Genomic DNA, 24,403 nt, shown 5'->3' on the forward strand with positions numbered 1-24,403 from the left:
TAATTCTGATTCTCAGCTCCAATTTCAAAGTGACAAGCCATGACAGCCACCATCTAGAGGGTGGCATCCGCTCCACTGGTTCTGAGTGGGCAGATGTCCAGGAGGCAGGGTGAAAGGTTAATGACATGAATCTTGGTGGACTGAGAAGCTCCAGAGAGAAATCTGACTACCACTACCAGACTGCAGGGGAACTGAACTGCAGATGGATGGTTCCATCCTCAAACTCCCCCCCCCATCTCTCTCTCTCTCTCTCTCTCTCTCTCTCTCTCTCTCTCTCTCTCTCTCTCTCTCTCTCTCTGTGTGTGTGTGTGTGTGTGTGTGTGTGTCCCTCCCTCTGTAACCCTATGCCCTCCCACCCAATCTCTATTCCAAAGAGAAACTTCTTCCAGAGATGTGTCTGCTCTTTCAGTTTCACGTCCCCTGCAGCAATCTCTACCCAACACAGGGATAACTATCCACACCTCCCTTCACCCCCTACTGCCCCTGCCCTGTGCTCCCAGACTCAGAAGTGTAGAGAATACAGAAAGCTGGCTCCAGGCCATTTGAGCAGCAACTGTGGGCTGTAGGAGTCTGGGCGTTCACACCCACAAGCTACAGGTTTCACTCCTCTCTCTTGCAGCCTTCCCTCTGGCCTAGGGGCAGGGAAGAGAGTCAGGAATATGAGTAGCATTTCCACATATCATGTTTCCTGCCCCTCCTGGGCCCACAATAAAACTACATTTCCCAATGTTCCATATAGCTGAGCACAGCCATATTACTGAGTTATAGCCAATAGGCTGTCCAGGCTGAGCTGACCACATCCAGCTTGTTCTCTTTCCATAGCCATGGGCTTGATAGAGAAAACTCCATAGCTCAGAAAAAGCTAAGCCACTATAGAAGAAGAGGCTGGGCCTGGCTGCACAGGACACCAGTGTGCTCAAGTGATAAGTCAGCTCTCCACATGCAGAAGAACCCTGTGGCCAGGGCTAACGTATTACCTCTAAGGCAAGGGAAAATGAAGGGAGCCCCCAAGACTGTGGAGGGGCTGCTGAAGTGGGCCACCACCCTCTCCCAACACACATGTGTCTCACCCCCAATATATACACATACTGCCTACAGGAAGTCTTAACACAGAGGACCCTCCCATTACTCAAAAAAGACAAGGAAGAGGAGAAACATCACAGGACAGTCACAAAGGTATGTTTGCAACACGCATCTAGATAAACAGGCCTAGGCAGCCTTTTGATGCTTTTCATGATGCCAAAAAATAAAAAATAATTTAAAAAAATGGTGAAGCTCTGCCAGCAAATCAGCAAAACTAACAGGGCTTCAGGATTGGATCAATCCATATAGCCTGAGTGACTGATGGCATGGTAGATGAACAAGGGGTGTGTGAGTGGACACAGAGATGACTGAATAGATGAGTAGATGGATGGGTGGGTGGACGGATGGATGCTTATGTGAGTGGGTACATGGATGGATGAATGAATGGATGGATGGATGCTTATGTGAGTGGGTATATGGATGGATGAATGGATGGATGGATGCTTATGTGAGTGGGTATGTGGATGGATGGATGGATGGATGGATGGATGGATGGATGGATGGATGCTTATGTGAGTGGGTACGTGGATGGATGGATGGATGGATGGATGGATGGATGGATGGATGGATGCTTATGTGAGTGGGTACATGGATGGATGGATAAATGGATGGATGGATAGATGAATGTTTATGTGAGTGGGTACATGGATGGATGGATGGATGGATGGATGGATGGATGAATGGATGGATGGATGGATGGATGCTTATGTGAGTGGGTACATGGATGGATGGATGGATGCTTCCATGCATGAATACATGGATGGATAGATGAGTTCATGAATAGACAAATGAGTGGATGAATTGATAAATGGATGAGTGCATGGGTGTATATATGCATGAATAGGTGGTGGATATCATGAATGGTTGGATGGATATATGGATAAAGGGTTGGTAGATGGGTAAAGGGTGACTGATATGTATACATGGGTGGAGGGTGGGTGGCTGGGTGACAGGGAAGCATACATGGGTGGATGGGTGGGTGACAGGGAAGCATACATGGGTGTAGGGTGGGTGGATGGGTGAATGGATGATGAAGCAGTTCTGGGTAAGTTTATAGCCATGTCCATCTGTGTGGCTGACAGTGTTCTCAGTGCTGAAAAGACAGCAATGAACAAACCCATATCACTTCCTTTTGTTAATTGAAGCCTTTTATTTTAATTGCCACAGTTAAGATCCCTACAGCCTTGGCAGGCAGACTATGTCCACCTCCACAGTGCAGGTAAGTGAACTGAAGCCCAGCAAATAGTTGAAGAATGGAGATGGCCAGCTTTGAACCTAGGAACTCAGCTTCCATAGATTGTGGCTGCCAGTACAAAATAAACAAATAATAAACCCAAACAACAGTCCAGTTCTCTCTTCAGCACCCGGCCTCTGCAGCTGGCTGGAGCAGGTTTGCAGCTGTCCCTAATATATGACATACATACACTCCAGATTCTCTCATGTGAGCATCCATAACACATCACCTCTGGCTAGACCTTGTACCCTTCTCATCGTACCTCATCTCAGCACTCTGACTGTGACTGGAGTTTAGATTGTGCCCTTCAGACATATACTGTGTCAAATGAAGTGGGGACAGAAGCCAGCAATTCTGGGAGGCATCTTTGACAACAGGAATGGGGGCTGCCTGTGGTTAGAGCTCATCCAAGTCCATCTAAGGGCCAAACAAGGTGACAGCAGAGGTCCTGTGACCTATCACAGGAAACAGGAGGACACAGGCAAGTGAAGAATGGAGCCAGGCAGAGCCCCCAGTACTTCCTTCTCTGCACCCACAGAGCAGAGGCACAGGTTTAAAACATGGCAATGCTGGGCTGGTGTACTAGGCCCAGGGAGAAAACGCAGCAAAACACAAAAGGCACAGACTCTAAAGGGTGGGGCCGAATCAGCAGCCTGGATCAGCTTCTCCAGGCACAACTCTATACAAATTAGCCTGAAGTGGATCAAAGAGCTAAGACAATGAACCCTAGAAGAGAACCAAGTGGGAAAGTGCTGTAATGCTGGATTTAGTGACCAAGTCTTGGAAGGGACACCAAGTAAAGAGGCACAAAGAGGGTCACAAACTGACCTCATCGGAGTTTGTGCGCCACAGGATGCTGCCTGTGGGTAAGGAACATACACAGGATCGCAGGGAAAACCTCAGCTCCAACAGCAGACCAGGCTAAGGCCTGAACACAAAAGGCCTCAGCCAGGGTGACAACCAGACCACCTCTTTTCAAGAGTAGACAAGGACCCTGAACTGGATAATTTTTGTCAACTTAATACAAACCAGAGCCACCTAAGGAGAGGGAGCCTTGGTTGAAGAGCTGCCTCTGTCAGCTTGTCCTGTGGGGCATTTTCTCCACTCATGATTGATGTGGGAGGGCCCAGCCTGCTGTGGGCAGTACAACCCTTGGGTATGTGGTCTGTGTTGTATAAGAAAACAAACTGAGCAAACCTTGGGGAACAAGACAGTCAGCAGCACGTCTCCATGGTCTCTACTTCAGCTCTTTCTTCATCTCCTGCCCTGACTTCTCTCCGTAATGGAGTGTAGCCTGTAAATCAAAAAGCCTTTTTCTTTCCCAGGTTGTCTTTGGTCATGGTACTTATCACAGCAACAGAAATCAAACTACAACAAACCCAGACAACCATTCTCCAGACTCTACAAAGATCCAGTCAACGCCAACTCAGTCTTGTCACCAGGTCTTGGCCAGGAGGTAAAGACACCAGATCACCAGCAGGAATGTGGGACAGGCTTGCTGCTCTGGAAGGCAGCGTGCTGGGTCCTCAGACAAGTCATCTCTGAATCACTGTATAGCTCAGAAATTGTAGTTCTTGGTATTAACCACAAAGTAAAATAAAATTGAGACTCAAGCTGATATTTCTTCATCTGTGATCAGGGTCACTCTTCCTGGCGGCCAAGAGGTCCTCCAGAGGCAAATGTGGACTGTGCCTGTAATGGGAGCGAGGTTAAGGAGAGGACTCATATCATAAAGTCCCTGACGTGTAACCACGAGAACTGCGTTAGCGCTCTCCAGCACCCATGTAAAAAGCTGGGCATGGCCGGCTCGACTAGCCCAAATAGCAGGCTCTTGGATCAGTGAGAGACCCTACCCCAAAAAATAAGAAGTGGAGTAATTGAGAAAGGCCTGTGTTGAACTCTGACCTCCATGCACACCCACATGCATATGTGCACACACACAAATACATACATGTGCATATATCACACATACGTACACATACAAATACACATACACACAAACACATATGTGCATACATCACACATACACATAAAGACAGATACACACAAACATATACATATGCACACATCACACACACATACACTCACACACACAAATACATATACACACAAACATATATGTGCATACATCACACACATAAAGACACATACACACAAACATATACATATGCATACATCACACACACAAACACATATATATGCATATATCACATACATATAAAGACACATACACACAAACACATACATATGCATACATATACAAACATACATGTATGCATACATCACACATAAAGACACATACACACAAACACATGCGTATGCATACATCACACATACACCACACACATAAACACATACATACACATATGTCACACACATAAATACACATACACAGAAAGACACATAATTCTAAACCATGCCACATGGTGTGACAGGGTGACACTTGAGGACTTTTTCTATGAAGAGCCTGAGAGTGAATGCTTTATGTCTACAGCCAGTCTCAGCCACCACTGTTCAGCTCTGATATAGCACAAAAGTGGCCACAGACCACATTAAAAAGAGTGGGCACAGCTGTGTCCCAGTAAAACTTTATTTACAAAAAGAGAAAGGACCTCCTCAGCTTGCCAGCTGCTACAGTAACCTAAGCAAGAGCTCCCTGTGCAGGGGCCAGTGGGGAAGTGGCTTCTGGGAGTCCAGCAGGGACATTCCCAGCCTGGAGGTTGTGATTTATGAAGTCCTGTCAAGCTCTCTGCCTATGTTTCCCACGTCTCTGAATTGTGCTATTTTCTCCAATTTCAAAAAGGTTTAAACGAATAAATAATAGCTCAGCAAAATGTATTCTATCCATACCAAAAAAAAATTTTTTTTAAAAGCTGGTTTCATAAGAGAGAGCCGGAGGGTTGGTACAGTCCACAGAGGTTTACTGTATATTTCAGAGCATCTAGAAGTAACTGCTGGAGGAGCCGAGAATGCTAATTACCCAATTTGATAATTACACGTTACAGCCACACGCCAAAGTCTGATGCCCCGTAAATAAGTACAAATATTGTGTCAATTTTAAAAGCTCATTATTTGGCGATCAAAAGAAATGAATTAGGGGGCTGGCGAGGTGGATCGGTGGTAAAGTGCCTGCAGCACCGATAGAGAGGCCTGAGAAAGACTCCAGCACTCTTGCAAAAAGCCTGGCTTAGTGGCACACACCAGTGACCCCAGGGGGACAAGATGTCCTTGAAGCTCAGCCAGGCTATTGAATCCAGGAAACACAGGTTCAATGACCCTGTCTCCAAAAGAAAAAAAATATTTTAAAAATTGTGATCATACATGTATATATATATATATGTACATGTGTGCCTGCCACACATATGCACCAGAACACACATACACATGAGAGAGAGAGAGAGAGAGAGAGAGAGAGAGAGAGAGAGAGAGAGAGAGAGAGAGAGAGAACTCTTGAAAACCCCTTAGGAGTGAACGTGACCACAGGGGCCACAACTCCACAATGACTGTTGTCTAGTTTGGGGGTCAAATGAGGAGGAACAGGCGCTGAGTGACAACAATGTCCTACACTGGGTGGCAGTGGGCACACAGCTCTGAAGCTATCGCTAGAACGGACATTTTCCATGGGCCGATTCCCCAAGAGGACAACGAAATTGCAGTAAAACTATCATCTCAGTGACTTAAAGCAGGCTGGGGATGTGACTAGACATGAGAGTGTTGGCTTGGCAAGCTCAAGGCTCCTCTGTCCCCAGTGCCACAAACAACAGAAGCTAGTGAGAGGATTGGACAGCCTCTACTCAAATCCACAAACAGGGAGAGACAAGGGCCAGAGGCTACCAGGCAGAGCAGCCCAGAGAAGCCTGCCTCCAGCCCATCACACCGGCGTCTCCAGGCAAGCAGGGCCAGGACAGCCCAGGATGGGGAACCAGGGGAGCCTTATTGTCAGCCATTGCCATCTAGCTAGACCTAGGGTGCCAAGCTAGGTGGACTCTGGCCTCCAAGGACACCCGCTTGGAAGCTGTCTGGAGTTCAAGGTTCCAGGGACTGCAGGTATAGGTACCTCCCTGATCCCACAAGGCCACAAAGCCTATTGGGCATGTATGCCACACTCAAGCATTGCAATGCCTCTGGGGAACCCAGCAGATGGCTGCCGATGACGAGGCTGTGGGAGGCAGCAGATGGGATGCAGCAGGAGCAGAGGGTGCTTTGGATTCCCTCAGCTGCTCCAACACGTGGACCCTGACAGCTGTCTGCTTCAAGGCAGGGCCTCCCAGGCTGTGGGAACACACAGTGAGCAGCCCAAAGAAAGTCTAGAGCCCAAGAAGCAAACAAGGGGCCAGAACTATAGGAGAGGAGGCATCTCTGACGGGGCAAAAGCAGCACAAAGCCAAATAGGACCGACCTGTCATGGTGCTGTGTGTCGTCAGGCTCCCTGCTCAACCTCTCTGAGTCAAGTGTCTTACAGCTCTGACATACATCAGAGCTAACGGTTACCATGCCAGAGAGCTGTGGAAAAAAATGAAAGGAAGGCTGTGGAAGTGCCTGGGGTGGATAGAACTCTTGCCACCCTCAGTGGAGTACCTGAATATTAGTTGAATAGACATAAACAAGTTAGCTTGCATCTGGCCAGGGGGAACTGAAGAGCTGGGGAATAGAATGAAATATCCAACCAGATGTTTGTCAGCTTACTCTTGCATGGATCATCTCATTTGAGTCTCAGAACCCCCACAAGCTGTGTGATGTGACCCCCATCTTATAGAAGAGGCATTGAGCCATAAGAGATGGGTAGCATGACTGGTGTCCTCCAGACACTGAGGCACAGTCAGAATGTGACTCCAGACCCCCATGCTCATCAGCATGGTCCTTAGAAGCTACAGGATTAAACCCTAGCTCTGACACTGTGTGGCCCAGAACAGGGGTTCTAGCTCTCTAAGCCTCAACTTCCCCATCTAAGAAACAAGAGAAACCAAAGCACCCCTGTGGGCTACCCTGAGGCTTCAGTAGAATCACATGCCTGCAGGGGACTGGCATGCAGACAGTGCCCGTTACGTGTCTACTGTGTGCCAGGGCTGAGGAAGATGCTGCAAGGGGACCTCATCTCTTAGAGACTCTATGCAGAAGGCCGACTTACTACACGGAGCAGGTGGCAGCACAGAGCCTCAGCTCCTCGCCTGGAAAAATGGCAGCTGAGCCCAGATCCCCGCATCAGCCTCCTGTTCTTTGGGACAAATTCCCAGAGGAGTCAACTGAAATGAGAAAAGGTTTACCACAGCTTACAGCTTCAGAGGTGTCATGGAAGTTTTTCAGGGGTGACATGAATGAACCTCTGTTTACTCCAGATAGACACCCCCCCTCCCCGATGAAAGACTAAAGAAAGCGCCCCACCCGAATCCAGCCTGGTGAGCCCGTGAGGCTGCTGATGTCACTCATAGAGTTGCACAGCTCACGAAAGCTTCACCCCTACAGATGCCACCCTGCAGAACTCATGAAAGTGCCACCCCCACAGATGCCACCCTGCAGTTGTTCCTGTTTGCACAGACTGCAGGAGCAGTCCTGAGAGCTTTGTCCTTTTGAGAAGTTTCCTTGGGCTTGTGAGTTTTGCTTCCTGAGCCTGAAAGACGTGTTTTAAGACGGAGGAAACTGCTGTGGGCGGCTTCAGCTACGGCCTCTTGGCTACTTGCTTTGCACCTGTGAGTTGTAGAAGCAGCTTCCTTCCTGGTGGGCAGAAAGCAGAGAGGAGGGAGAAGGGTCCTGATGTCCCCTCTGAGGCACATGCCCAACAGCCTAATTTGCCCTCAACAGGCCCGGTCTCTGAAGCTTCTTCTGTCTCTGAGAGGTGCCCTAGGCTGAAAGATGAGCCTTTGGCATGGGGGCATTGGAGTCATTTAAGATCCCACCCTGGCACCTTCTTGCTCTGGCAGACTGGGAACAGGAGTTGGGTCCCTTTCTTGTAGCAGCAGACAGAGCAAGGAGGAGCCAAAGTAAGACACAGGAGGCAGAGGGCTGCGGGAGTCACCTGAGCCCCTGAACTCCCACCTCTCCCCTCAGCAGTCCCTCCTGGCGCACTCTCCTGTCCCTCCTTGTCCAGATCACCTCCCTGCTCTAGTTTGCCCACAATTCTCTTCACACCGGTAGCTCCCCCTGGAGCAGGAGACATTCTGATGACAGAGGGAACTCCACACTCCTGCCAATAAAACAAGATGTTTCTCTCTGCCTCAGTTTCTCCTGACTGGTACTGAGACAGTGTCAACATTTCTAAATTAGCCGTAGGGGTCAGGTGGGTCTGCCATTTACTACGACAGGAGTAAGCTGGTGTGTGTGTGTGTGTGTGTGTGTGTGTGTGTATGTATGTATGTGTCTGTGTGTGTCTGTTTGGTGTGTAGTGTGGTGTGTGTGGTGTAGTGTGTGTGGTGTGTGGTATGTATGAGTGTGTATGGTGTGTAGTGTGTGGTGTGTGTGTGTGTTTGTGTGTGTGTGTGGTGTGTGTGTGTGTGTGTGGTGTGCAGATGCATTTGGGTTTGTAGTAGCCAGAGAACAACTACAACTTTGGGTTCAGTCACCATTCACCTTTGTTTTATTTGATCTGTTCGTTTTGTCTTGTTTTGGTCTTATAGGGGTTCTTTCGATATCCTGGAGTTTGCCACACAAGTTAGTCTTCCTAGCCAGTGAGTGCCAGGGATCCCATCTCTGCCTCCCAGCACTGGGATTGCAGGCTCATGCTACCCACAGCTAGTGTTTTCCATTTGGGTTCTGGGGCCCAAGCTCAGATCCTCATGCTTGTAGCTATGCCTCAGTCCTATCAGCTTTTCATACTACTCTTAGTCATTTAAAAGCATCCTAAGACAAACAAACTAGTATCCTAAAGCCATCGCTGGGGAAGAGGCCAAAACAACTTGATTTTAACCAAATCAACCCCCAAGAGAGATAGCAAGCAGAGTGTCACCAAGTGAGGATGTCAGGGGAGCCACACATGGGAGGGACCCTCTATGCTGGGTGCTGGTGACCGCAGATCTCACATCCTTGCATCTTAACCAGATGCTGGGTCCCTTGGCTATGTGCTTTTCTGTAAATGCACAGAGTTCCCATTTAACACTCGTGTGTTTCCACTAGTAAATTACACGGAGGAGACCATGGTCTGCCCTCTGTATTCACAAGTCTCTTCCCAGGTTCAACTGTATAAGGGAAATACTTGAAAAGAAATTGTCCCAGGAACCATGGTGTACCCATGTCATCTGACCACTCAGGAGGCTGAGGCAGGAGGATACCGAGTTTGAGGCTAGCCTGAGATATATAATGGGATCCTGCTTCAAAACAAAGAAAAGTGATCCATACTGAACACAGATTGGCTTTTTCGTATTATTGCCTTAACAAGGCAGACCAGCAGCTATTTCTATATCATTTACATAGTATTTGCATATCATTTGCATTGTGCTTGGTAGTATAGGCTCTCTGCAACCATACTTCCTATGTACTGCACAGGCACTATGGAAGCGTCCATAGTATCATGCACGTGGCAGATGTTGGACACAAATATAGTATCATTTATATAAGAGATGTGACAGGTGCAGATTTGGGGAGGAAGTGAGGTCACGGGAGGTGTGGCCTGGAGGGGGCTTTGAGAGCATGGTCCATCCCTCCCTCTGTGTATGCTCTGTCACTTAACCCTGACAGAAGTGGTGCCTACAAAGGCTCAAAACGGCAGGGCCAAGAATCAGGGAACGCAGCCTTCCACTCTAAGAGCTGACATAAACCCTGCCTCTGTGTGTGTTCTGTCAAATATTTGTTACAATGTCAGTGAACTAACACACAGGATAAGATCTGGATACAAATGTCAGCACATCCCAAGCAGCGTGGTTCAGCAATGAGCAGCAGGGTGGACCTGCAGGCAAAAGTTCTCTTAACTAAAGCTATGGGTCCTGGCTCCCTCCCACAAGTGTGCAGGATGAGCACTGCCCAATCCTGTGCCAAGTCCGCGGACCCCAGAGCCACAGAGCGATTTCTCGGAGGAGTGTGCTGAGCCCACAGAGCCACTTAGAAATTTAAATCACCACTGTTTATGTTCAACAGGCTTCTCAGCACAGAAAAAGTATTTCCAATTATAGAACATGAAAGCCGGTCACTGGTCAGGGTTAATACAACGCTGTACGAGAGAATGAGCAGGCAAAGCTACCCAGATCCCTAATTACCTGGAAAGGTAATCCTGTATAATTGGAATTGGAGCAGCTAAAGTAATCATTAGATGTTGTGATCCGGGAGCCGTCCTCCCTCAGGCTGAGGGGCTTCACAGGAGTCCATAATTAGAGATGCTGAACTTCAAGAAAGAAAGGCAGGATCAGAGAGAGCTAGGGGTGTGGAGGTGGGGCTGGTGGCCCTGAGGCTCAGCAGTTGGAAGGGAAGGGTGGCAGAGTGCACAGGACACTGGTCCAAAGTCCTCAGCAATAGGAGGTGAGACAGCACGGACCAGAGACTGATGTATGACCTTGAACGAGCACTCACACCTCTCTGGGGTCTCTCTTCCTTCCATTGCTCAGCTCTTCACCATTGTCTCCTGCCAGACTGCCACTGTCCCCACACTGACAACACAGTCTGCATTCACAGGCCATTCATCCCACAGAGCTATTTTTCCTGCTGCCCTGAGGTCAGACAAGGAACCACTTCTTCTTCTAGACCCTTCCTGCATCAGCCACACCCACCTAGCCTCCTGAAGGTCTCTGACCACAGACTGTGGCTCTGACACTTTGTTCCCTCTAGCTCAGTGGTTCTCAATCTTCCCAATGTAACCTTTAGTACGGGTCCTCATGTTGTGGTAACACCCCCCCCACCCCACCCCCACAGTAAAGTTATTTTTGTTGCTACTTCATACTACTGTTGTGAACTGTAATGTAAATATCTGGTATACAGATGGTTTTAGGCAACTCCTCTCAAAGGGTTGTTTGATGCACTGCCCCCCCCCCCCAAGGCATTGTGACCTACAGGTGAGAGCTGCTGCTCAAGAGGGTGGGTTGCTAGAAGCAGGGCTGGGGAATTCTCCTCAATGCCCAGTTTCTGCCACACACAGGGGGGCAATTGTAAGACCAGGTTAGGTGACACAGAATGGGACAGCCTGCTCCTGGACAAGGCAACCTACCTTAGTGGGTAAACTGGCACCAGGTTAGCTGGCGCTGCTGTGTGTTTGTTTTAAGACAGGATGTTACTATGGATCCCTGGTTGGCCTGGAACTTACTGTGGAGCCCAGGTGGCAGTGCTGAGGACTGCTGGACAGCAGTGGCCCCAGGGTGATGCCAATAGCAGTTTGGGCCCCTATGGAGTCGTTTTCATCCTCTCCCAAGTATGTTCTCATCTCCACACACCCCTCCTTCTACAACACAATCACTAAACTGCACAAAATTAAGTGAGCAGAAGAATTGCACTGTGTATGATTCAGGGCAGAGCAGTTGAGAGGCTGAGAAACAGGAGTGTGGCTGAGAACCGACTCAGACAAAGCCTGGATCAGCTCAGAGCTGTTTCACGGCCCTGAGATGTGAAACCAGTGGCTTATAACATTGTTTTACACAGATTTCTACCTGGTGACCTTCAAAAATCCTGGCTTGCTGGCTGCAGCAAACAAAGATGAAAACGGGTTAAAGTCGCTCAGCCACGCAGGCTGGAGCAGACACCTGCTGCAGAGGCTGCAGAGGTTCGATCCAGGCCCTGAACTAAAGGTATCTCCCAGCATCTCTGCCTAAGGCCCCTTTCCCCTTTCCCTTTCTCATTCAACAAACCTTTTCTAAACCCTTGCTGCGTTGATACATTTTGCACTCTAGAGCTATAGAGGACAAGACATTGCCTATTCTCAGGGAGTGTCAGCCTGGTAGAAGAGATGGTTCCAATGCAGTGTGATTGGGGCTGACAGGACACATCGCTATAGACGAGCATCTTGGGGAGGTGCAGGGATGGCATCTCAAAATGGGCCATGTCTATGAAGGGTTTGAAGTATGGATAGGAGTTTGTAAAGCACGAGAAGATGCTGGACAGTTAGGGAAACAGATGTTAGCAGAGAGGCGGGGCTGCAGCCCCTGGGACAGAAGTTAGAGAGCCAGGTTTCCAGGGCTGCCTGCTGGACCCTCACCTGGGCACTCTGTGTGTCAGGCTTCTGCCTCACAACCCATGCTGCTGCAAGCAGTTGTCAGATGATCGTGTTCATCGGTCTTCTAGAGCATTCTGAGGCTGCAGAATGGATTTTAAGCTGTGTGGCCTGGAATACAGGCAGCCAGCTGAGAGGACACTGTGAACTCGGGAGAGGGTGAGGTTCAAGGTCCTCCAGAGGCAAGAGGTGTGGTGCTCGTCATGCCAATTGGACATGGAAAAGGAAAAGTTGCAGAAGGCTAACTCCCGGGCCTGGGGGATGAGCAGGGTAGATAGATGTTACTGTGGAGGACCAGATTGGAGGTCTCCTCAGAGAGGTGGCCAACAGCAGCTAGAGGCAGATTCTAGAACACAGGAGAAGTAGCAGGGCCCAGGAAGCTACTACCACTCTTGGCTCATGCCTAGCTCTTAAATAAGAGGCACACCTGTCATCCCAGTATTCTAGAGGCTAAGGGTCATAAGTTCAAGGCCAGCCTGGGCTACTTAGTGAGACTCTGTTTAAAAAAAAAATAACAAATAAACAAAGAATTTAAAACTATCTATTTGCTGGGCAGTGGAGACACAGAGACAGGTAGATCTCTGTGAGTCTGAGGCCAGATCTACAGAGTGAGTTACGGATAGCCAAGGCTACACAGAGAAACCCTGTCTCCAAAATCAAAAACAAACAAGACCATATATTTAAGGAAAACACACAGGATACAAAAAAAGTACAGAGGTTAAAAGTAAAATAAGCCAAAGAGCCTGGAAGAAACAGAAACATTAAAGAGTATAGCATGGGATTTTTCAAAGACTGATTCCAAAGGAGAGGAGACTTCATGCCTGGACAAGAAAACAAGAGCATGGGAACAGCACTCAGACCAAGCCACTCAGCCAAGCCATTAGGCTACTTTGACGGAGAAATGGTCTCACTCAATCACGCACTGCCTTTTGGGAAACTCCTAAAGATGTTTTACCAGTGAGGAGGTCAACAGACAGACGCTGGCCTTGAGGTCTAAGAAACCGAGAACCAACAAGAAGGAGGGGACAAATTCCAAGATAATATTCAAGGAGATTCTACAATAACAGCCCTAAAAAATAGCCAGGTGGTGCGGGGCTTGCCTTCAATCCCACCATTCAGGGGGCAGAGGCAGGCAGATTGAGGCCAGCCTGGGCTACAGGGTGAGTTCTAGGACAGCCAGGGCTACACAGAAACCCATCTTAGGAGAAAAAGAAAGACAGGGGTGGGGAGCGGAGAAAAAAAAGACATATGAACATCTACTTCCACAAGTATGCATGTGCATATGGGTACAAACACTGATAAAGCAACACAGTACTAATGACCATCGAAGAGGACCTTGTAGAGTCCTTTATCTCTAGAGTATGCACTTAGGTGTTACTAAAACTTCCCTAAGTGTATATAATTGTGAGTCCTGGAAGAACAGTGGTCCAGGGAACAGCATGTGCAAAGGCCCTGAGGTACACATGTCAGCTCGGCTGACCCAGGGCACAGCAAGTATTCTGGTGCTGGAGTGTGGTGAGGAAGGGGAGGTGGCAGGAGATGGCATTCTGGGTAGAAGACCAGGTCACACAGGCCTATGAGGCCATAGCAACAACATTGAGTTTACCTGAGTAAGATGTAGCCCACAGGAAGGTTAAACAGGGGATTCTGTTATGTGATTTATGTTTCAAAAAGAAAAAAGCATTCTAAGTTAGATGTAAGCCCAGCACACAGGAGTTTGAGACAGGGGGATGATGAGTTTGAGGTTAGCCTGGACTATAACAAGATGATACATTACACAACATACACATACACGTGCACACACACACACACAAACACACACTCTCACACATACTCCCCCCCCACACACACACACATGCACACACGCACGCACTCACGCTGAGGAGATAGTTCAACAGTTAAGAGCACTGACTGCTCTTCCAGAGGGCCCAGGTTTGGTTCTCAGCACCCACAAGGAGTGCTCATCATTGTCCAGTCCCAGGAGATGCCATGTCCTCTTCTGGCTTCTTCAGTCACCAAGGTCACATATGGTATACATGCAAGCAAAACACCCATACACATAAAATAAATAAATAAAAAATTTAAAAACCATTCTGACACTAGGATATGGCTCACTGGTGAGTACCTGCCCAACACTTTTGAGGCTTTGGGTCACCCCACCATAATTAAGTAAGGTGTAAGGTCATGGTGGCCACCAAGAGGTAGGTGATACTTTGTCACAGAAACATGAAAATGTCTAGATTAAGGCAAGGAGGAAAGTGCTGACCTGGACCCACTCAGAGCCATGAAGCAGGGCCCCAGACTCCCCACAACCCCTTAGATCTACCTTGTCAGCAGAGGAACCAGACATCTGAGAACCAGGTTCAATAGAGACATGAAGATCTGGAGTTCAAAGCCAGGCTGGCCTACAAGAGACCTTATCTCAAGAAACAAACAGGCTGGCAAGATGACTCAAAGGGGTTGCCACCAGCCCTGATGATACTATTCCTGTTTCCTCATCTGTGACAGGGGTCATGTCTCTGTGTGTGAAGAACAGAGCCCAGAGAACAGTACAGTGAGATGTGTGTGTGTGTGTGTGTGTGTGTGTGTGTGTGTGATGTAGGAAGTGAGTGTTCTGTTACATTAGCAGATCAGAAGGACCTGATCAGATCAGAAGGATGTGAGTTCAAGCCCCATGACACACACGGTGGAAGAGAAAATTTCCTCCCACAAATTACCCTCTGACCTCCACACATACATGCAAATACACACAATATGCAAAGGTAAGCATTTTTAAAAGAAAAGAAAGAAACAAGGAAAGAGCTGGGTTCTAATCCCCCCTCCTAACTATGTGATATACTATTCCTGTTTCCTCATCTGTGACAGGGGTCATGTCTCTGTGTGTGAAGAACAGAGCCCAGAGAACAGTACAGTGAGATGTGTGTGTGTGTGTGTGTGTGTGTGTGTGTGTGTGTGTGTGTGTGTGTGTGATGTAGGAAGTGAGTGTTCTGTTACATTAGCAGATCAGAAGGACCACAGGAAGGAGGAAGCTGGTGTGGTCACCAGAGTCCAGAAGAAGAGTATGCTGGGGGAAGAACGAACAGGGTAGAAAGGCTCAGTGCGGACCCCCAGAGGTCAAATGGCTCATTCTTCTCTTTGCCTTGGGCTCCTGTTTAAAGTGAAGAATCGAGTTCAGAGGGAAGATGGGGATTAGTTAACTTGACCTAAAAGCACCTGGGGCCTCAGGGAGCAGCTAGGAGAGGCATGCAACTATCACAAACCAAAATGGCCACACAGAGTTAAAGCCAGAGACTTTGAGAGGCAGTAGGGACAGAAAAGCCTTCTATCACTAGGTAACAAAGCCCGACACACAGCCTCCTCATAAACATTTTGATATATGCCATCAGGCGGTCCTCTAAGCGGCCACCAAGCCCTAAAAGTCAAACTGCACCACCAGTAAAATAAATGATGTTCACTCTTGGGGACCCTCAGTCCCCATAAAGAAAGCAAGGGATGCTTGAGCCAGCGTGCCCACACCGTACACAGACACGCCGTACTTCCAGGGGGCACTACATGGACATACCAATGCAGGTGCCCAACCACAAGTACACATGGGTACCCTGGTGCCTACGTCTCACACTGAATGTATTTGTAGAACTCACCCACCACGCTAACGAAGCATGCACATTGAGTCCAGCTCAGGCAAACCCACGGTGGACTCAAGGCCCTGTCTTAAAAGCCCAGCTCTGCCTGCTCTCTGCTTTGAAATTTTGGTGATGTAATTCCTTAGGGATGTTTCTCCAACATCAGTGGCAATGAGAGGGGCAGACCCCTCATCAGGAGGTCAATGGAGGTCTTGGCTGACAAAGCTGGACACAGACAATTAATAACCAAGCCCCCCCACCCGTAACCACCGTCTCCCTCTGTGAGAAATGCTGTTTTGCCACAGTGATTCGTAGTAATCTCTGGTTGAAGACAGACAGATCCTGGTGGCTCAACCAAGTGCTTCAAGATCAGACATGTGCACAAATAGGGGATGTCTCCAGGAAACCTGAAGAAGCAGAGAAAACAGTCTCTTCCTGCAGCTGGCCACTCACTTAGCTGAAGGAATTGGTTCCTTCCTGCCTACTGAAGGGCACTGAGTTTCTTGTCCTTTGTCTCTCAGTTTCCCCAGGGAGGCTTGCTGGAATTTTCCAAGGAAATGACAGGTCTGTAGGATAGGACCATCACCCAACCAAGGCTCCCCTCCTCCACCGGCCTTCTCACTTCATCCTCTGCACCCAGAGACAGACAGTGCTATGTGACAGGAAGCCTCATAGCTGCAAGAGAGAAACCCCAGGCTCTGGCAAGCCACCAAGTCAGGGCAGGTCCCCAGGGAGGGTAGAGCTAACTACTTACCTTTCTCTGAAGCTGGGGCCAGGTCAATGAAGCTGCGACATTTTTCACCTTGGGAAACAAAAAAAAAAGGTTTCAGAATGAGAGGACACACTTTCCCAGTTTGCCTGTTCCCCCTCCAAGAGTCCCAGAAGTAGCATCACCCCCAACCGGACCCACAAGGCAGCTAGCTTCCTTAGCCATGATTCCAAGCAGTCCTGTTGTGTGCCAGCAGTTTGGGTGGGAACAACCAGCTCCTGTTCCTGGCCAAGTCAGAGGCCTGAGCTTCTCTGACTTCTGTCTGGCATCTCCTAACCTCCACCCTGACCAGGCTCTGCCTCCTGTTCTTTTCTGTCCATTCTGAATGCTGATCACACAAAGCACACACACACTGATCACATGAAGCATAAGAATGCATGTGTGAGCATGCACACACACACGCATACACACACACACACACACACACACACACACACACACACACACCCCTTTGGTAATATCTCATTAAAAAAAAAAAAGAGTGGACCCAGGGAGGACTACTGGCCTGTCCAGGCTCCTCTCCACACCCTTCCTGCCTCAATCACTCTTGTCTGTCTGGAGCCTCCATAGTTCTCAGACAACATTCCCTGAAGCTCCTGAGCTTCCTGGCAGCCACATGGCAATGACAAGACCCAGAACACATTGGTGGCAGAAGGGATAGGGAAGGTCGTTTGGTCACATTGGGTCTTCAAAGTCCTTCCAAAAACTTCTCTCTACTCTAATTTGTGTCACTCCTGCCCAAGATGCACCAGGCCCCACAGGTGGGTAGACACCATGGTGGTGGCTCAGGCAGGCTTGCTTTTCACTCCTGTGCTTTGCACTATGGGGCAGGACCCTCTGCTCCCTTTACAGATGGAGACCACAAGGCTCTGAGATGCTGAGCCACAAGCCTGGGTCAGACAGCCAAACAGTGCTGCTCAGATTATGATCAACAATATAAAGAGAGATGTGTTGACAAGCAAGAACATTCTAGAAGGGCATGATAAGAAGAAAGGGCTGGCCTGGTGGCAGAGCAGCAAGCATGCATAAGGACCCAGGCTGAAGTTCAATGACACCCCCCCCCCAGCGAGAAAATTGAATTTTCTCTTAGATTTTGAGTAAATTGTTTTAACCTTTCTTTCCTGATATATTTTCCCCAAAGCTGTAGGGAGGTAAGTGGGATGTTCAAACTCAGACCAGACCAGAGCACACTGATTAGGTCTTCATTCTTTGTCTTCATGACCTCCTTCCTTTATAGAGAACAAAGCTAACGTCAGAAATCATGTCACCCAGGTATAGTGGCAGATGCCCATAATCCCAGCAGGAGGCTCAGATAGGAGGATCATGACTCTGAAGTCAGCCCAAACTTTACTGTGAGACCCTAACTAGGATACACCCTCTTAGTTAAATATCCTAATTAGGATTAATATTGCTCTGATAAACACCATGACCAAAAACAACCTGGGGAGGAAAGGTTTATCGAATTTGCCCTTCCATATCATACTCCACCATCAAAAGCTCTCAAGGCAGGAACTCAAGCAGGGCAGGAGCCTGGAGGCAGGAGCTGATGCAGAAGCCATGGAGGCGTGCTGCTTACTGGCTTGCTCCACACGGCTTTCTCAGCCTGCTTATAGAATCCAGGACCATCAGCTCAGGGGATGGCACCACTCACAATGGGCTGGGGGCTCCAACATTAAGCACTGTAGTGGTTTGAATAAAAATGGCTCCCAAAGGCCCCCAGGGAGTGGCATTATTAGGAAGTGTGGCCGTATTGGAGGAGGTGTGTCACTGGGAGGTGGGTTTTGAGGTTTCAGAAGCTCAAGCCAGGTCTAGTAGCTAATTGCCCCTTCCTGCTGCCCGAGGATCCAGATATAGAACTCTCGGCTCCCTCTCCAATACCATGTCTGCCTGCATGCTACCATGATTCCCATTATGTCTGAATTTAGTTAGATGACGGTCTAAACCCCTGAACTGTAAGCCAGCTCCAATTAACTATTTTTCTTTATAAGAATTGCTGTGGTCATGATGTCTCTTCACATCAATAAAACCCTAATACCGTCAGTAATTAAGAAAACGTAGGCTTATCTGCAGCACAGTCTTATGGAGGCACTTTTTCAATTGAAGTTCTCTCCTCTCAGATGACTCCAGCTTGTATCCAGTTGACATAAAACTAGCCAGCACAGTGTTTGAAAATTTTGTATTTACAACCTTATTGGTTAAGCATCAAGCACTTTACCCATTTCAGAGTTTAACCTTTTTTTCTGATTTTAAAAGAAATTAAAGCATCTGCATGGGCCTATGAAAATATGGTGGCCCTTGGCTCTCCCCTGGTTCTAAAGAGGGCAGGCTCCCAGCACCAGCTCTGGGTCCAGTTCCAGGTCGTATTTAAGGATTATAGCACAGGGTTTTGCTGTCTTGTCTCTTTAAACAATGCTTGCACAAGGTATAATTCATGTGGCCCAGGATTCACTGTTTTAAGGCAAGTTAACAGTTTCCCATGTGCCCACAGTACTGTCACAAGTCTTGGCAACAATCCTCATGCTCAAGTTTACATTGTCCCCCAAAGAAACCCTGTACCTATGAGAAATCCACCCCCTCCCTCCACCCCACGCAGCCCTAGGCTATGAATAGTCTATTTTCTGCCTCTGGTTGTGGCCTTCTATAACTGGCTTCTCTTAGTATCATGGTTCGAAGATGTCTGCAGTATACAGTGTATCGGCACATCATTGATTCTTTTTTTTAAAGTACAGAATCACATCTCTGTGTTTTGCTTTCTGCAGCTTCAGTGACATGTGGTCAACCGCAGTCTCAAAGTAATAAATGGAAAATCCTACAAATAAAAAACTCAGATGTTTTCACCACCCTCCTTTGACAGTAGCAGGGTGAATGCTCACTCCTCGCTCATCCCATACCTCATCTCTCTGAGTGACAAATCCACACATCTACAGTGTCTCTTTGTGTGTCCCTCAGTAGCCTCTTTTTTATCTGATGAGCATCATGGTGTCACAATGCTTGTGTCTGGGTGACCCTTACATTACTCAAAGAGGGCCCAAGTGTGAGATTAATGGTGCAGAGGATATGAAAGGGCAGATAGCTCAGGGACTGTGGGAAAGTGCTGCAGGGACCCGGAGGAAACTAATCCACATGGGGCTTGCTCTATGGGAGGGTCCCAGCATCCACTGAATCTTGGACCACATGCTCTGAAGATAAAGCAGAGAGTGCTCGTACCACATTTCAGCAATACATTCTCTGGTTCATGGGCATTTGGACGTGTGTCCCTTTTGAGGACATTTGCTAGTTTTCATGGACAAGATTTTTATGGACAAGTTTTTGTTTCTCTGGGGCATACTCTGGAAGTAAAATTGTAGGTCATGACCTCAAAGGGACACAGGCTGTATCCTAAGCAGCTAGGCCATCTGGCCTCCCACCCACAGTGATGAGACCTCAAGTTTCCCAACACTGGGATTGCTAATCCTTTGTCACTTGAAGTTACCTGGACTCCTAAGAGATACCCAAATAGATATAAAGAAGCAGATTCTAGGTATAGAAAGATAGATGATACATAAATAGCTGGTACACAAATAACAGATCAATAGGCGATAGATTATAGATAGGCGATAAATAGATGATAGGTAGATACATAATAGAAGCAGATCATGTAATGAAGTGCTCGGGCTATATGAAGATCCATTTATTGCATTTTTCTTCATCCTGCATGGTTTGGGATCCTACCTAAGAAAGCTCGCCTAACCCATCTCATGGAGATTCACCCCTTTAATCTACAAATCTTGTACCTTTAACTCTGTGTTAGCACTGACCACGTGTCTGTGTATGAAGGTGTCTGCTTTGGCATGTGGGTCCCAGCTATTCCTGCATCCCTCCTGAGACAGCTTCTCAACACTGGGTCACCCCTTTCACAGACACCCATTGGTGTGAGTGCAGGCTTCACCGCACTCCTGCTTGTATGTAGTTGTTCTGTATGGTTGCCAATCCAGCACAGGCTTTGCCTCACCCCTGTTTGTATGTAGCTTCTCTATATGGTTGCCATTATGGAAGCTCCATATGGTCTATATAGCTTTGTAGCCTGTTTTGAAACTAGAAATTCTGAGTTTAGACTTGTTTTGACTATTCTAGGTTTCTGATATTTTCATGTGAACTTTAGGACCAACTTCTGTTTCTGCAGAAAAGCAGGTTGGAGATTTGTTCAGGATTGCATTGAACCTGGAGAGCACCTAGGGCAGAGGAACCAGCTCAGTATGATGTCCTTCATTCTCCTTCCTTACCGCTGGACACCTTCCTGTCTTCTTAGGGCAACCTGCATTTCTTTCAATATTCTGTAGTTTTAAAGACTAGGCTTTATGTTCTTTTGTTACATCTCTTCCTGTTTCACCATCTCACAGTTATTAACAGAATCACTTCCTTCGTCTCACATTTTCTTGCTGGCATCTGTAAATATTAGTTTTGGGTGCAGATGCTATGTGCTGTCATCATGCTGAACTTATGTACCAGTCTGATGGTTCTGAGTTCCCAGGATTTATTGTACAAAACACAAGCTCATGTCATGTTTAAGAAGAGACAGTTGTGTTCCATCTTTACAATCGCAGTCTCCTTCATTTCTTTTTGTGACCGTCTGCTTGGCTAAAACCTACAGTAAACTGTTGACTATAAACAGCAGGGGTGGACACTGTCTCTAGCACTGTCCTTCTGTCCCTGGTCTTGGGGGCGGGGAGGGGGGGCTCGTCTCATTCCATTATGACTCTGTCAGCTGTGGGATTTCATCTCTTGTAGTCTGATGCTTTTGGTTTTGTCTGTAGTGGTTTGAATAAGATGCCCCCCCACGGTCTCAGGCATTTGAATATTTGGTCTTTAGTTGGTGGTACTGTTTAGGTAGTGTACTGGCTAGTTTTATGTCAATTTAACAGAAGCTAGAGTCGTTTGAGAGATGGGAACCACATTGAGAAAATGTCTCCGTAAGATTGAGCTGTAGGCAAGCTAGTAGGATTATTTTCTTAATTAGTGATTGACATGGGAGGACCCAGTCAATTGTGGGTGGATCCATCCCTGGGCTAATGGTTCTGAGATCTATAAGAAAGCATGGTTGAGTAAGCCATGGAGATCAAGCCAGTAAGCAGCACCCTCCATGGTCTCCGAATCAGTTCCTGCCTCCAGGCTCCTGTCCTGTTTGAGTTCCTGTCCTGATTTCCCTGATGATGAACAGTGATGTGGAAGCATAAACCAAAGAAATTCTTTCCTCCACAAGTTGCTTTTGGTCATGGTGTTTCATAACAGCAATAGTACCCCTAACTAAGACAGGTAGGCTTAGGAGATATGGTCTTGTTGGAGGAAGTAGGGGTGACGGAATTGGGCTTTAAAAACCTTGTGCCTGTCACCAGTTCACTCTCTGCTTGGTGCTTGTGGTTTAAAGTGTGAGCTTCTGCTCCAGCTGCCATGTCTGCCACTTCTGCCATGCCTCCTTGCCATCCTGGACTCTTATCCTTGTGCCACTACACACCCAAATAAGCTCTCTCGTCTATATACTGTGTTGCTAACGGTATTCTACCACAGCAACAGAAAAGTCACCAGTATGCTACCTTTTGTCTGTTTGATGCTGTCCCTTCCTGTTTGTGAAGTGGTTTTATCATGAGAAGGTACTTGCATTCTTTTTCACCTGTAACAACCTCCAAGAATCCCTACTTTAGTAACGAGATGAGACTCTGAACTTTCTGTAACTCACCCAAGACCACAGAGCCAGCAAGTGATGGAGAACAGCCCAGGACCATGGACTCCGATCTCCAAAATACCCCCAATACCCCAGACCTCTACTTTCATTGCTATGCCAGTTTCCTACTGTGCCAGCTGCTGCTGCTGCATCTTGCAACTGGATCCTGTAAGGAATCCCCTGGGAACTTAACTCTAAACAGGCAGGGAAATACACATGGGGATGAATAAATGGCGCTCACATTTTTATTTCTGTTTTACGACGCTAAAGAGACATTTGAGTAGATGTGGTCGGTCTCAGCCCGCACTGCCTATGCAGGGTAAAGCTGACATTTAAGGAAAAATCATTGAGGTGACATGATGAAAACAGAACACTTCAACAACCAAAGGTCTAACGGCTAATATCTAAAGAGGAGAGACACTTTATCCTCTACCAATAGAGATTAATCACTGGACATTAATGGGGAGATGCTGCCTGGCGCCATATTGATTTGCTGCTTTTACAAGTGGCCCTTATGGCACTAGCATCAATGTGTCAGGTATTATTAAGTTGATACGTTTAATTAAAGGGTTATGATGCATATAAAACCAAAGACAAGTGCACTGACCCTTTCCTCACGAACATACAGATGAGCCTAAGGCCAGACCCAGCACTGTCAACTTGCTACCACCTGATGGCAGTGTTCTTTCTTGGACCATGAACTGAAGAGGATAGGAAGGGTCCTGAATCATTAGATTTAAGAGGTCTCCATTAGGGAAAGGGTCCCACCCAGAAACTGATTTCATGGGTCTAAACCCCTCAGATGATTCAAATGTACATCAGAGGGTGTCAATCACCCTCCAACTTGACCTTTTAAGATGGGGAAGGCAGCACCTGTCACCAGGAAGGACAATCCTAAAAGTCCCACAGTGTCCCCAAGCTCCACAAGAGAGTGACGTGGTCCTGCTTCAGTGGAAGATAAATGTGCTGGGGTGACAGGGAGCAAACGCCAGAGGATGCAGTTTGAGCCTCCTGAGCAGCACCTAGAAGAGATGGCAAGGCGCCTGGGGAGTACTCACAGGGGAAGACACCTAACTCAGCAGGAAGAAGAATGAGAGGCTGTCCCAGACCTTGTGGAAATGCTGTGTGACTTGGGGTCTGAAAGGGGTCCTCAGCTGCGGGGAGGTTGGCTTGCTTGCTCCCCATCCCCCACTGAGTGGGCACTGTGTCTAGAGAAATAGACGCGCAGGCTCTTGCACTCCAGAAGTGATGGGGCATGTTCACTCCCACAAACTTAGAGGATGCCCTCCTCACCAGGGCAGTGTGCCCTCAGAGACTCACAAGTGTCACTCAGCACACAGCCTGCACCAGTCACCCACTCAGGATGTCAGTGGCTCCCAGTAACTGAAGACAGCCTATGGGAATGGGTAGTTAGGCAATTTGTTGTCTGGTTGAGAGAGAATTGACATGCCTGCCATCTGGGTCATTGGGGCCTGGCAGGAAACAGATGGTGCCATCCCAGGGGTTCACTGTGGTTATTTATAGAATTATAGACAGGGTGAAGACCTAGCAGCCAGGAGGTCCTCACTGCCCAAAGTCTAAAGGAACACAATGGGGAGTGAGTCTGCAAGTCTTATTTGTTTGTTTATTATCCTAGCTGTGCACAGAACACACCGGCCCACAGAACTTTAGAGGTGAATGTGTAGACACTATCTGAAACAGCCCGGAGATTGCACACCTGACCCCACACATAGTTCATTCTCTCTCTCTCTCTCTCTCTCTCTCTCTCTCTCTCTCTCTCTCTCTCTCGTCCCCCTCCCTCTCTCCCCCCTGCCCTCCCACTTTCTCTCAAGAGATAAAATCAAAGTCAAGGTACTAAGATACCTAGAAGTGCTTA

The 24,403-nt window shown here is 47.8% G+C and overlaps 1 protein-coding gene across 3 annotated transcripts in view; it reads right to left on the bottom strand.

Annotated features, from left to right (window-relative positions):
- The window catches only part of Gsg1l (GSG1 like), a 194,733-nt gene that overhangs the window by 116,883 nt on the left and 53,447 nt on the right, over positions 1 to 24,403 (bottom strand). For 2 of the 3 annotated variants that reach the window (XM_034513676.2, XM_076942353.1), the window contains exon 2: positions 16,815 to 16,862. In XM_034513676.2, coding sequence (XP_034369567.1) covers positions 16,815 to 16,862 — 48 coding nt within the window. Of the gene's footprint in view, positions 1 to 3,514; positions 4,010 to 6,716; positions 6,821 to 7,445; positions 7,567 to 16,814; positions 16,863 to 24,403 lie in introns of those variants that run through there. The other variant, XM_076942363.1, reaches the window with a different exon arrangement.

The sequence above is a fragment of the Arvicanthis niloticus genome, chromosome 1 (assembly GCF_011762505.2).
Source record: "Arvicanthis niloticus isolate mArvNil1 chromosome 1, mArvNil1.pat.X, whole genome shotgun sequence".
Taxonomy (NCBI): domain Eukaryota; kingdom Metazoa; phylum Chordata; class Mammalia; order Rodentia; family Muridae; genus Arvicanthis; species Arvicanthis niloticus.